The sequence below is a fragment of the Alligator mississippiensis genome, chromosome 6 (assembly GCF_030867095.1).
Source record: "Alligator mississippiensis isolate rAllMis1 chromosome 6, rAllMis1, whole genome shotgun sequence".
In the NCBI taxonomy this organism is placed as follows: domain Eukaryota; kingdom Metazoa; phylum Chordata; order Crocodylia; family Alligatoridae; genus Alligator; species Alligator mississippiensis.
In genome coordinates this window covers 36,101,026-36,114,346 of record NC_081829.1, presented here as the reverse complement: position 1 = coordinate 36,114,346, position 13,321 = coordinate 36,101,026, and the positions used below count along the sequence as shown (strand labels likewise).

General features: G+C 46.0%; 1 protein-coding gene across 2 annotated transcripts in view; it reads right to left on the bottom strand.

The window, feature by feature from the left end:
* TSPAN14 (tetraspanin 14) overlaps positions 1–13,321 on the bottom strand; it is an 85,695-nt gene that overhangs the window by 6,183 nt on the left and 66,191 nt on the right. The window contains exons 5-8 of one of the 2 annotated variants that reach the window (XM_014602632.3): positions 11,645–11,770; positions 2,369–2,413; positions 1,760–1,879; positions 1,022–1,435 (exon numbers count right to left, since the gene is read on the bottom strand). In XM_014602632.3, coding sequence (XP_014458118.1) covers positions 1,433–1,435; positions 1,760–1,879; positions 2,369–2,413; positions 11,645–11,770 — 294 coding nt within the window. In that variant the 3' untranslated portion in view covers positions 1,022–1,432. Of the gene's footprint in view, positions 1–1,021; positions 1,436–1,759; positions 1,880–2,368; positions 2,414–11,644; positions 11,771–13,321 lie in introns of those variants that run through there. The other variant, XM_006264716.4, reaches the window with a different exon arrangement.

Here is a 13,321-nt window from a genome sequence, read left to right as displayed (position 1 = left end):
TTCCTGTCCCTGGGGCAGAGGGCTGGACTCAAAGATCTTCCAAGGTCCCTTCCAACCCTAATGTCTATGAAACCTACGAAATCTATTAAATTTGTCACTGTATTGTTTGTCCCCTCCCTAATCTGCCATGTGCCACACATGAAAGCAGTCTGTTCCACTTGTGGCACATGTGTTGCAGGTTGCCCAGTCCTGCCCTAGCAGGTGCTATTTAGTTTAGGTAAGACATTACTGGAAAACAAACAACAAATTTGAAGGAATTTGACATAATGTAACAAAAAATGATCTGGGGTTTCAGGGACTGATTTAAGAGATATGATTAAGAACTAAATATTCAAAGATTACTTTGTCAACTCTTAAATGCAATGCATAGAAGCCCTCAATAAATTGAACAAAGAGAAAATATCATGCACAAAGGATTTAGAACCCTGGAAAAAGGTTAACAAAGAGAAAAAATATATAAGTAATATTCTCCTGACAGAGCAATATTTCCCAACACAGGCTGCTGACAGACATGGGGTGGGGAAATCGAAACAACAAACCCTGCTCCCCCCTCAAAAAAACCCAGCGCTTTACGAGAAGAGGAAGTGTGTTAAGTTCGACCCAGCTCCCCAGAATCTGTATAAATCGCATACTTCAGCAGGGCTTTTTGGCACTTTTATCTAAAGCCAATTCCATCATCTTAGATAAAAACACCAAAAAACCCTGCTGAAGTGTGCGATCTATGTAGGCATTAGACAAGCCAGGTCAAACTAATGCAATGTCTCTTCTGGGCATGTGCTGCACTTGGTATGTGGCACACTAAGCTTAAAGTGCTGGGGAGTGGGTTTCACATCTCTAAGCAGCCACAGTGCCTACCAAAAGAAACAAATGGAAGCCTTATTTCACACTACAAAACTAACACAGAAGACCTGCAAGGGGGGGAGGGAAGCAATATCGCCAAGCAGAGAAATTGGCTAATGGGTCATTCCCATGCCCTATCTAGTATTCTGTGAGGTTCCTTGACAGTTAATGAAGCTACTAGTCCAGTTAAAATGTCTTTATTTTCTTCTTATACAAGACATTTTCATTTAGTACATTTAGCTTTTCCATTTATTTTGACAAAAATATTAAGAGAGAGGGTATATCAACAGGAAAATAAAACTCTGCGTGCAAACAAACAAACAAACAAATCAATGGAACTACAACTGGAGCAAGGTCTACAAGGGAAAGAGAGTTTGGGTCGATAAAACAAGGTATTTTACTTTGGATTTTGGTTGTTTTTCATGCAGTAACAGACTTGGGCACAGTGCTGGCAGCGGCCCAGCAATATTCCTTCCCAGAACTCTGCTGAGACTACATCTTCATCCCGATCAGCAACATCTCTCTGCTATTTGTGTCTTGGTTTTGTTTGAAGAGATATTGACAGTTTGGTTCATGTGTGCCACATGGCATGTCACTGTCATGGTCCCAAGAGAGGAACATGTAAATTCCAAGAATGAAAAAAGGATTTTGCCTGTCACAAAGACGGGTGTAAACATAGGTCTACAGCAACAAGATTCTCAGGCTGAGAAATTAAAATGAAATTGAATGCAATTTCACCCTACAGAAACCTTCGATCTTGGATTTTTGCCATGTTGTTCTCATGAAGCAGAACCAAGATATGAAAGTTTCTATTTTATTTTTTTGCAAATGTTTTTCCTGTCCTCAATCCCCATGTCTTAGGTAAAGATTCTGAACTTGAAGCTTTTAATGTAGCAGTAGTAAAGCAGAAATAACTGACCTGTAGCAATGAGATTGCTATGAAGACTCCTGCAACAATGTAGATGTTTCTTGGTAGCCAGGCTTCAAGAGCAGGGATACAACCCTTGGTGAAAATTAAGTTATCCCATTTATTTTTACTCTGAGCAGGAAAGACAAAGAGACCATGTTACATTTTTGCTTACATTTACCCTAACAGCACATTGTAAGACTAAAACTGATAGATCTAGTGTTTGTTAAAGGAATCCAAAAGAACTTAAGTCAGAGGCTGCAAACCATCATGCACTGTCTCAAGCTTTATGAATTTGTCCATTTTTTAACGTTAAATTGGGTATGTAAAAGCTTCAGATACTGATTCAAAAGTTTCAATATTTGTCTCAGATGTGTATCTGTCTTCCACCAGCACCACCTCACCTCACTTATTCATCCTATGAAACAGACCCCACTCTCTCCCTGCTTCCTCCTCCAACTCCTTCATACAGTTATCATTCTTTAGCAATTTATAACTGTTACAGATTCTGTATATACAGGTCTTTTAATTTCTCAGATTTTAAAAAGCGTGTAGCTTATCTTTTTTTAAAATAACAGCCATTAATTAGAACCACGAATGCTGTCGGCATCAGATGCTCACCTGCATTCTGATGTCATATCCACACTGTGTATTCACAACCTTTTGCTGGAAAATAAGAAAGTTTAAACATTTATTCAATTCTATCAGCTCAAGTTCCCAGTAAGATTTTTTTTTTCCAGATGACTCATACCCAAACTAAAATCAATACCAAGTAAAGGGAAACTTTTAAAGCATTTTATAAAAATAGCAAAGAATTGTCAGAAGATCAGCAAGATCCTGATGTGAAGTATACAGATATGACTCCATTTCCTTTTAGTTTCTTACAACCTTACAAATCTGTTGCTTGTGTCCCTCAGCATTAATTAAGGCTACCCAGCACCAGAGAATAATGCACTTGTACTGCCATTCTTCAAATACTACTTCAAAGCCATAAACCATGCATGAACAAGCATCCAACTCCTCAAACACTATTTTCACATAAGCTTCCTGATTTCTCCTTTACGAGATACTACATGGTGTTTCAGCCCATTACATTTGAATATTGTGGGCAACAAAAACCATCCACAAAATGTATGTATTTATGTGGAAAGGAAAATGATACTTTGAAAGTCAGTTGTTCTGATCAACTACGACTAGATATTTTTAGAAGGATCATAAATTGTTTGACCTGGCTTACTTTATAGTTCCTTGAGCTCAGACTAGCAAGTAAGCAAGGTTTAAAAGTCTATAAAAAGGTGAACACATGTGATTTGAGTCTGGAAAGTATAAAGAGCTGCCTTACAAATTATAGGCTTCCCCACTCAAATGATGTGCGATCTCAATGGATAAAAAAGGTACTTGTATCTTACATATGATGCCATTTCTCAACTTTTTTTTTTGCTCTCCTTACAAAACCATAACAATAACCTGCCAGCTCTGCAATTATAGTTATCAACTCCTCACAATTCATGGTTACGTAAATTAAATATCAAAAACATAATGAGGGGTTTTAAACTAGAGAATGCCAGAAAGAGCAACAGTTTCACAGTAGAATCAAGTAGATAATCAGACACAACTGTCAGGTAATAAAACCTTACAGATACTTTGCTTATCAAATCTATTTGGAAGCACTCAGATTCTACTGCTTTTCATGCTTCATGATTAACCCAAGGCCAAGTTGTAGTCAGGGACCTAAACTAAAACAGACTTCTGGGCCCTAATCCAGTACCACACAGAGCCAGACACAAAACAGGATTTAGTCAGGCTGCAGATGCCAAAGTCCAGAAGTGCAGTGCTGAAACTACCTGTTCCATGGATCCCCAACAAGCACCTAGAACTCATGAGGTGCCCCCTTTTTTGACCTGAAAGTTCCTTACTTTCCTGCAGTTCTGCTTTCAGAGCAATGTAAATTGCTCCAACTTGAGCAGCCGGGCACCTTGAGCATTTTTACACGTGCTTCAGGGAGGGGCAATGGGAAAGGAGGGGGCGGGACACTTCAATTAGAACATCTCTTGGAGCCGCTCTAATTAAAGCACCTACAGCGTCTTGTCTATCAGTGTCCCCACACTTCAATATGGCGCTGGGGGTACTTGAACTAAAGCTCAAATGAACTGTAAATCAAGTGCCTCTGCTGCCATTTTGAAGCGTGGGGACGCTGATACACAAGACAGAAGCTGACTTGAACATACCAATTAGCACATTCCAGAAGAATCGTTTAATCAAGTCTGCTCCGATGTGCTGTAATTACAGTGCATTGAAGTAGCCTCCTGGCACGTCTACAGGTACCCCTAGGCCCCACATAAACTTAAGTAGGATTGAGAAACTAGGCCCCTGAGGGGCCTCATCTGGTAGGCAGTCAGATACACCTGAACAAGGTTCCCTCTAAGCTGCGCGCATGCGTGTTGAGTAGTTTTATGGTAGGGTTGTTAAGGACATGAGCAGATCATCAAGTCTGACCCCTGCCACAGGCAGGAAAGAATGCTGGGGTCAAATGACCCGGCTAGGTGATTGTCTAGCCTCCTTCTGAAGACCCCCAGGGTAGGAGTGAGCACCACTTCCCTTGAAAGTTGGTTCCAGATCCTAGCCGCCCTGACAGTGAAGTAGTGCTTCCTGATGTCTAGCCTGAACCTACTCTCAGTCAACTTGTGGCCGTTATTCCTAGTTATTCCTGGTGGTACTCGGGGGAACAGGGACTCTCCCATTCCCTGCTGGTCCCCCTTGGTAAGTTTATAGATGGCCACCAGATCCCCTCTCAGCCTTCTCTTGTGGAGGCTGAACAGGTGCAGGTCCCATAGCCTCTCCTCGTAGGGCCTGCCCTGCTGCCCCCTGATCGTGTGAGTGGCCCTCCTCTGGACCTTCTCAATGCTGTCCACGACCCTCCTGAACTGCAGCACCCAGAACTGGACTTAGTACTCCAACTGCAGGAGAGGATCACCTCCTTGGACCTGTTCGTGATGCTTCTGTGGATGCATGACAAGGTGCAGTTAGTCTCACTGACTGCGTCCTCCCATGTTCATCCTGGAATCAATAATGACACCAAGATCCTTTTCTGCCTTTGCGCTGACGAGAAGGGAGTTCCCCAGCCTGTAGGTATGCTGCTGGTTCTTCTTCCCTAGGTGCAGTACCTTGCACTTGGTCAGTATTGAATCCCATCCTATTCTCATCCGCCCACCCCTGTAACTTGTCCAGATCTAGTTGTAGCCTGTCCCTCCCTTCTATTGTGCCCACTTCTCCCCACATCTTAAGTGTCATCTGCGAATTTGAACAAGGTGCTTTTCACCCCCTTGTCCAAATCACTGATTAAGATGCTGAACAGTGTGGGCCTGAGGACCAAGCCCTGGGGGACCCCACTGCCCACATCCCTCCAGATCAAAAATGACCCATCAACCACCACTCTCTAGGTATGGCCCTCCAGCCAATTTGCAACCTATCTGACTGTGTAGGCCAGTCGCCTAATTTTTTAATAAGAATGGGGTGAGAGACAGTGTCGAAGGCCTTCCTAAAGTCCAGAAAGACTGTCCACCGTGACACCTTCATCTAAGGATTTTGCGACCTGGTTGTAGAAGGCAACCAGGTTGGTCTGACAGAACCTGCTTCTAATGAACCCATGTTGGTTGCCCCTAAGCATAATCTCCCCTGCTGGTCCCTCGCAGATGTGCTCCTAGATAATTTTCTCAAAGAGCTTTCCCAGGACTGAGGTAAGACTAATGGGTCCTTCTTCCTCCCTTTTTTGAAAATGGGGACCACACCGACCCTTTTCCAGTCCTCTGGCACCTGACCAGAGCACCACAACTGCTCATAAAGCCGTGCCAGGGGTCCCGCAATGACCTCTGCCAATTCCCTCATCACCCTGGGGTGGAGATCATCTGGACCTGCTGTTTTTGAACATGTCCAGCCCCACCAGAAATTCCCTAACTAGGTCCTCTCTGACCCTAGGCCTGGCAGTGCCTCTCAAGTCCATCCAGAATCCTAGGGGCGGGATGTCCTGGTCCCTGCTCAGATAAATGGAGGCAAAGAATTTGTTAAAGAGGTTAGCTTTATCATCTGGTGCAACCACCAGATTGCCAAGCATGTCCTGCAGGGGCCCCACATTACCCGGTGCCTTCTTTTTACTCCCTATGTATTTAAAAAAGGACTTGTTATCCTTGATCCTGGTCACTAGTCCTAGTTCTGTCTCTGCCTTGGCCTTCCTAACAGCCCCCCTACAGTCTCGAGCAATGGAGGTATAATCCTCCTCAGTGATGGCCCCTCTCTTCCATTGGGTGTACGCCTCCTTTTTAGCTTTCAGACGTTCCTGAATGCCTTTGGTGAGCCATGGAGGCTTTTGAGCACTCTTGCCCCCTTTGATCCGCATTGGGACTGTCACCCTTTGGGCTTGGAGGATCGTCTTCTTAAGGAATGACCACACGTCTTGGACTCCCAACTCCCCTACCCTCCGGGACATCAGTGGCCACACACAAGAAAAAAACTTGCCATGCACTAACTTTTTAATGCCACGCACCTGCCCCAACCCGGCCACAGGCTGCTGCAGAATTGCCTGACAAGAATGTCAGGCACACTGAGATATCTGTGCACTCCCAGTCAGGATTGCTGGCTTGAAGGTGCCTGATCTTTGGTGGGGTGGGGGGGGAGAAGAGTTAGGGGTGATGGTTATGGGTTTCTGACAATCCCGGTGGGGAGCTGCGAGTCCTCTTGGCGGGGCTTGGTTCGGGGAACTGCCCAGCTGGTCCAGATGGAGCAAGACAGGAGCCCAAGCAGCCTGTGCCGAGCGGAACATGATAGAAGAGGCACAGCCACATGTAGCTGATCCCGGGGTGGTGGGAGGCAGCTCTCTGGGAACAGAGTCGTGTTTTACCAAGGCTCACATGAGTGTCGCCTCAGAGGTGCGCCGAGACCACCAGTTGACCTGCCAGGTCCTGTAAATTTCATCATCAGCTCCAGGGTCTCCCTGGAGAGGAGGGGAGGGGAAGGGTATCTTTACAGCCACTTTCTCTCTGATGCTGTGCTGGAGAGAGAGAAACCTGCCTGAGGATGGGCAGTAGCCAGACAAAAGGTTCCCCAGCTTCACAGGCTGCTACACATTTTCTTCCTCCTTCTACTTGTGCCTAATCCTGGGAGCCCAGGAAAGCAACCGCAAGGTGATTGGAAGGCAGCAACAGTGCATGCAGCCACGCTCCTAAGCTGTAAGTCCCATCCCTTAGGAGGAGAAACCCAGTAGCCAGCTTCCTGGACCTGCCTAGCTCTGGGACCTCCAGCAAAAACAGCAGGCATCAGTGGTCCCTCTAAGCTGCTCATAGACCACCAGACCTTAGAGGGAATATTGCACCTGAGCCCACCGAAACCCAAATCAGAAGCAGCAATAGTTAAACACAGTGGAATTGTCAATGCAATTGCCATATTATTTTTTTAATAAAGTAAAAGAAAATATTGGTGGTGTCACTACTCATCACAACTTATATGAAACCTAGTAGTTTAACCACTTAGCTGAGATCAAGTTCCTTCCTCAGGCTGAGGAGCAGGTGAGGGGAAGGAGGGAACTCCATATCTCTCACTTTCTGGAAGACTGTCCTAACTTCCAGGCTTTAAAGTAGGCTGGCAGGGCAGGGGGCCTCTTCGCTCTTCTTTTCCACAGTGCAGAAAAGCATGAAAGATTTGAATGAAAGCAAGTATGGCAGAAGACCACAGAACTCTTTACTGAGCTAACACACAAAAAGGAAGCTTACAAGAAGAGGAAAATTGAACAAATGATAAGGGAGGAGTATAAGAGTATTGCTAGGGCATGCAAGGATGAAATAAAAAATGCCTAACTAGGTCTTTTGTGCAACTGGAGTTGCAGCTAGCAAAGGACGTGAAAGGTAACAAGAAGGATGTCTACAAGTATATCAGCAATATGAGAAAGATCAGGGAAAGCATAGGTCCCTTACTGAAAGGGGTAGGCAACCTAGTGATAGAGGATGCAGATAAGGATGAAGTACTTATGCCTTCACCTCAGTTTTCTCAGGCAAGGTCAGCTCTCAGATTACTGCACCTGGCAGCACAGTTTAGGGAAAAGGTGAGCAGCCAACAGTGGCAAAAGAGTGGGTTACAGATTATTTAGAAAAGTTAAACATGTACAAGTCCATGGGGCTGGATGCTATACACCCAAAGGTGATGAGGGAGTTAGTCAATGCGACTGTAGAGCTGCAGGCCATTATCTTTGAAAACTCGTAGCAATTCAGAGGGGTCCTGGATGACTGAAAAAGGGCAAATACAGTGCCCATCTTCAAAAGGAAGATCTGGGGAACTACAGACTAGTCAGCCTCACCTTAGTCCTTGGAAGAAGTCATGAAGTAGGCTTTCAAGGAAGCCATTTCTAAGCACTTGGAGAAGGTGATAAGGAACAATCGGTATGAATTCACCAAGGTCAAGTTGTGCCTGACCAATCTGACTGCCTTCTATGATTATAGAAAAGCCTTAGTCTGCCTGTCTGTCCATAATGCTTTATTCACACTCTGATCGTCTGACGGAAATAACCAGAGTGCAAATATAGCGTTTGGACAGTAGGTAGTAGTGCGACAGAGTGCCACCATGATGGTGGGGACAGAGGATGGAGCTGGTCTCACCCCCCCGCTGGTCCTTGCAGGTGGCAGCAGCAGCATGGGGGAAGCAGGGTCAAGATGCCACAGGATGCCGCCCCTGCTCCTTCCCAGGTGATGAATACCTAAGGGGGGTCCCCCCCCCAAGGCCAGCAGCCCCTTCTCTCTCCCACACTGCTCCCTCCTGATGTGTGGGTGGGGGGAGCAGCGGGCCCGGGCCGATGGGGGAGGGGATGGGAGGAGGAGGCCCAGCCCCAAAACAACGGCAGGGAGGGTGGGAGGGGGCATGCCGGGCCCGGCCCGGCCCCAAAATGGAGGGTGAGGAGGGAGCAGCACAGCCCAACCCTGAAACAGTGTCAGGGAAGGGGGGGCAGGCTCAGCGTTGGCCCCACAACGGCAGCTCGGGAGGGTAGGGGAGGGCACACTGGGCCTGGCCTGGCCTCAAAACGGGGGGGGGGGGGGGCAGCTCTGAGCCCCGCAATGGTGGCGGGGGGGGGGGGGGGGGGCAGGCCCGACCTGGTGGCGGAGTGGGGGGGGAGGAGGCAGTGGTGCAAGGGAGGGGCGGCCCCAAACCCAAACTGCCAGGGGGAACAGGGTCATTCTTGTCAGGCAATTGGCTAGTGATGAGATAACGATAATTGTCTCTGTGGATGCAGGGAGAACACTGGACGTGAAATACCTTGACTTTAGCAAAGTTTGATACAGTCTCCTACAATATTATTGCAAGTAACCTAAGGAAGTCTGAGTTGGATGAATGGACTGTAAGGTGGACAGAAAACTGGCTGGATGGTCAGGCTTGAAGGGTGAGTAGTTCCCCAGATCTTCCTCTTGAAGATGGGCACTGTACTTGCCCTTTTCCAGTCATCCAGGACCCCTCTGAATTGCCACGAGTTTTCAAAGATAATGGCCTGCAGCTCTACAGTCGCACTGACTAATCAATAGCTCAATATCTATTTGGCAGCCGGTATCAAGTGGAGTTCCCCAGGGGTCAGTCCTGGAACTGGTTTTGTTCAATATCTTCATCAATGACCTGGAAGGAGTGCACCCTCACTAAGTTTGCAGGTGACATGAAGTCAGGAGGAGTAGAATTCAGAGAGACCTCAACAAATTGGAGGACTGGATCAAAATCAAATCTCATAAGGTTCTATAAAGAGACTTTCAAAGTCAACGATGGAACAATTCCATGCAATGGTACAGGCTGGGGGCTGCCTAGATAAGCAACATGTCAACAGAAAAAGACCTGGGGGTTACAGTTGACAATAAGGCGAATATAAGCCAACAGTGTACCCTTGTTATGAAGAAAGCTAACGGCATACTGGGTTACATCAGTAGGTGTACTGCCAGCAGATTGAAGAAAGTGATTCTTCCCTTCTGTTTGGCACTGGTGAGGCCACATCTGGAGTGCTGTGTCCAGTTTTGGACCCTCCACTACAGAAAAGGTATAGACCAGTAGTCTCCAACCTTTTAAAGTAGGAGATCGCCTTTGGCATTTAAAAGCAACTCAAGATCTACCATGCGCCACCGCCACCCCCATCCAGCAGTTACGTTTGTGGGAAGGGAAGGTGTGGGGGGCAGATCAAGGCAGAGGGAGAAAAAATTATTTGGGGGTGCACCTCCCCAGCAGGTAGAGTCGCACCCAGCTGGGGCCCCACCGAACTTACCCCTGTTCCTGCCTCTGAGGCACTGTCCCTCACTGTGGGGGCCTCGATCCCACCCCTTCCCTACCCCACGGACTGACCTGCTGGGCTGGTGTGCGCGCATGCATGCATACAGGAACTCAGCCCCTCACCCCAGCCTTGGATCAACTCCAAGAGGCTCCAAAATCTACTGGTGGATCGAGATCCGCTGGTTGGTGACCACTGGTGTAGACAAATTGGAGAAAGTCCAGCAGAGAGCAACAAAACTGGTTAGGGGGCCAGGGCACATGACTTCTGAGAGGCTGGGCAAACTAGGTATATTTAGTCTGGAGAAGAAAAGACTGAGGGGGGAATTTAATAGCAACCTTCAACTACCTGAAAAGGGGGGGGGGGGGAAGGGAGGGGGCAGTCCAGAAAGGATGACAGTAGGCTGTTCTCATGGGCCACAGATAAAGCAAGGAGCAATTACGACAAGGGAAGTTTAGGTTAAATATGAGGAAAAACTGTCTCACTAAGAGGGTAGCAAAGCATTGGAACAGGTTACCCAGAGAAGATGTGGAATCTCCACCCTTGGAGGTTTTTAAGACCTGGCTAGACAAAGCCTTGGCTAGGATGATCTAGCTGGGGATGGTCCTGTTTTGATCAGGGTTTGGACTATATGACCTCCTGAGGTCCCTTCCAACCCTCATTTTCTATGATTTATGCTCTTTCCTTCTGTGTACATGAGAAGGAGCCTAGACTATGTGGTAACTAGCTGGACACTCAGCTGAGAAAGGGGAGTCCTGGGTTCCAGTCTCAGGCTATTAAACAGTTATTGAGCAAGAAATAGTTAAAAGGAAGAAATAATCATGGAATCAGTGACTGAACCAAGTGCTTTCCTGCAACCCCGGAATCAGGCATCTAAGCTCCAGAGAGGGCAGCATTTCTGAAACACTACTGTGCTTGGTGTTTCCTATTGGCCAGCTCTAGGTAGCTTTCTGCTCAGCATGTACTGTTTTTGGATCATCCTGTAAAGCCACTCTTCCCATGCACTGTACAGACAGTCTAGATATTTAACACTGGGTTTAGAATGTCACCCTCAGAAATCACGTGCCCCCGCACCTGATCTGTGGGTGTCCAAGCACACACAAGTCCCACTGAAGATAATGGGACTACTCAAATGCGTTACGTTAATATGCATTTAGTAATTTATTGCTTCAGAGAACCAGAAGGAAACAATAACTGCTGTCTCATCTACCATATGGGTGAGTCTAGAGCTGTTTTAAGATGGTTACCTTTCCCAAGGGACTGAGCACTGAGAACTCCCAAGTCTTCCCTCACTGTGGGAACAAGAGACCAGGAACTCATTAAAAATCCACTGTTTCTTTGAAACAATACCTACAGCTGTACACCACAGGCTTAAGCAATATTAAAATAGTTTCTCTGCTCTGACTCTATAACATTTCAGCAGCAGGATACAAGGTCCCTTTGGGTCTGCAACAGAAGTGCAAAGTAAGAGGATCTTCAGCAAGGGCAGAGCAGAAATAGCACATGCTGAAATATTTAAACATCCTTTTAAGCCCTGGGCATTATATCCATTCAGGAAGCACTTCCCTTCAAAATTCTCCAGTAATAATACAGAAATACAAAACCAGGAAACAACTCACAGCAGGATCAGGTACACAGCAGGAAAAGGGAACCCCACATTTCTCACGACTTTTGCTTTCACTGCTGCAGTTGAAGTATATGTTAAGATCCCAATCTTCTGGACCCTGAGCACCACAGCAATGGTTCTGCAACAGAGAAACAACACACTTGATATCATTTGGGTAATACAGAGATGAGAAAAACCAGCCCTGCAAGACGTTTACATATCTTCACTTTACAGAGATGATGCAGAAGCAGTTTGAGCAACTTGCCTATGACTACCCAGTGAATCAATGGCAAAAGCCAGAACTGGAGCCATGTACTAAGGGCAAACATATGTCACCAAATAAAGCAGATCACCTGTGCTGGAATGTATCCCAACACAGAAGATCTGCTACACTGAGCAAAATAGACACTGCCCATTGTCCCACAAGGTCAGGCCCCTGCTGCTCTGGAAACACCTCCAGAAACAGGGGAACACAGGTAGGCACTCCCAAGGCTTCAGAGGCCTAATGCTGTGTGCCCCAGGAGTAGCATTCCTGGGTACGCAAAATCAAGCCCCTGAAGCCCTTAGAGTAATTACCCTTAAAGCAAACAGATGTCTGCCACAAAATAGCAGCACCTTGTATCACCTGCATCACGGCCACAGATTTTTGGAATTTGTGGTGCAGCAAAGGACATGGATGTCTTTTTGTCTGGTCTTTGTGCGGCCACAAACATTTTTATGGCAGTACAAAGATGACTTCTGTTTCCAGCCTAAAAAATTTCAGAACTGGGTTGCTTTCACTAAACCAAAGTATCTGATAAAATATGAATTAACGTATTGGACTAAAGCAGCCATGTTGATGGAGTTAAATGTCAAATGTCACTACAGCTATCACTCTAAATAGCAGTATCTGACCAGAAGCCATCTTGGCCTTCAAAATTACATTTAAAATTTCCCTACCAGGCATACCATTGATCACACCAGATTCTGGAATACAACTATGGAAAAACACGGAGAACCTTGCAACACTGTCCACTCATGATGTACTGATTTCATAAACAGAAGGACTGAAGTCTCATGTTAATCAAGACAGTCACATCGGCCAAATTTTAATCATTACTGGCATAGATTTTTGTTCTTCCATCTCTAAAACAGTTACACAAGTCTGACATTTAACAAATATGGAAATATCAGAGACTGAGACCTGGGGAAAATTAAGCCTTACTTGATGCATGGTAATTATATACTTAACCATAGGTGACTGGTACGGGTGACACGGATGGAAAAGGGGGGGGGGGGGGGGAAACATGTGCCCCCCCTGACAGGACCGCCCCTGCCACTAGCAGCATCTGCAGGTACTCGCCAGCTCCACACTCGCAGACGCTGCCATCTGCAGGTGCCCCCCAGACTCAGGAGGCACCAGTCACCCATGTACTTAACCACAAATCAATAAGCAGTTTCCCCTCCCAATTTTTCTATGAAGTTACACTTTTAAAAATTATTCATATTTTATTGTATTTTTATTAGCCAATTTGGGACTATTTTTCCAACATTTTAATATACATAACAGTGATTTCAACTAAGACGATTTTATCCAATCAACCAAGCAATCTCTCGAAAATAAGGCACACAAATTTCTCGATCAAACAAAATTAAATTGTCTCCTATCTGTATTAAGTAATTTTAAAATGTTCAAATCACTCATGTATTT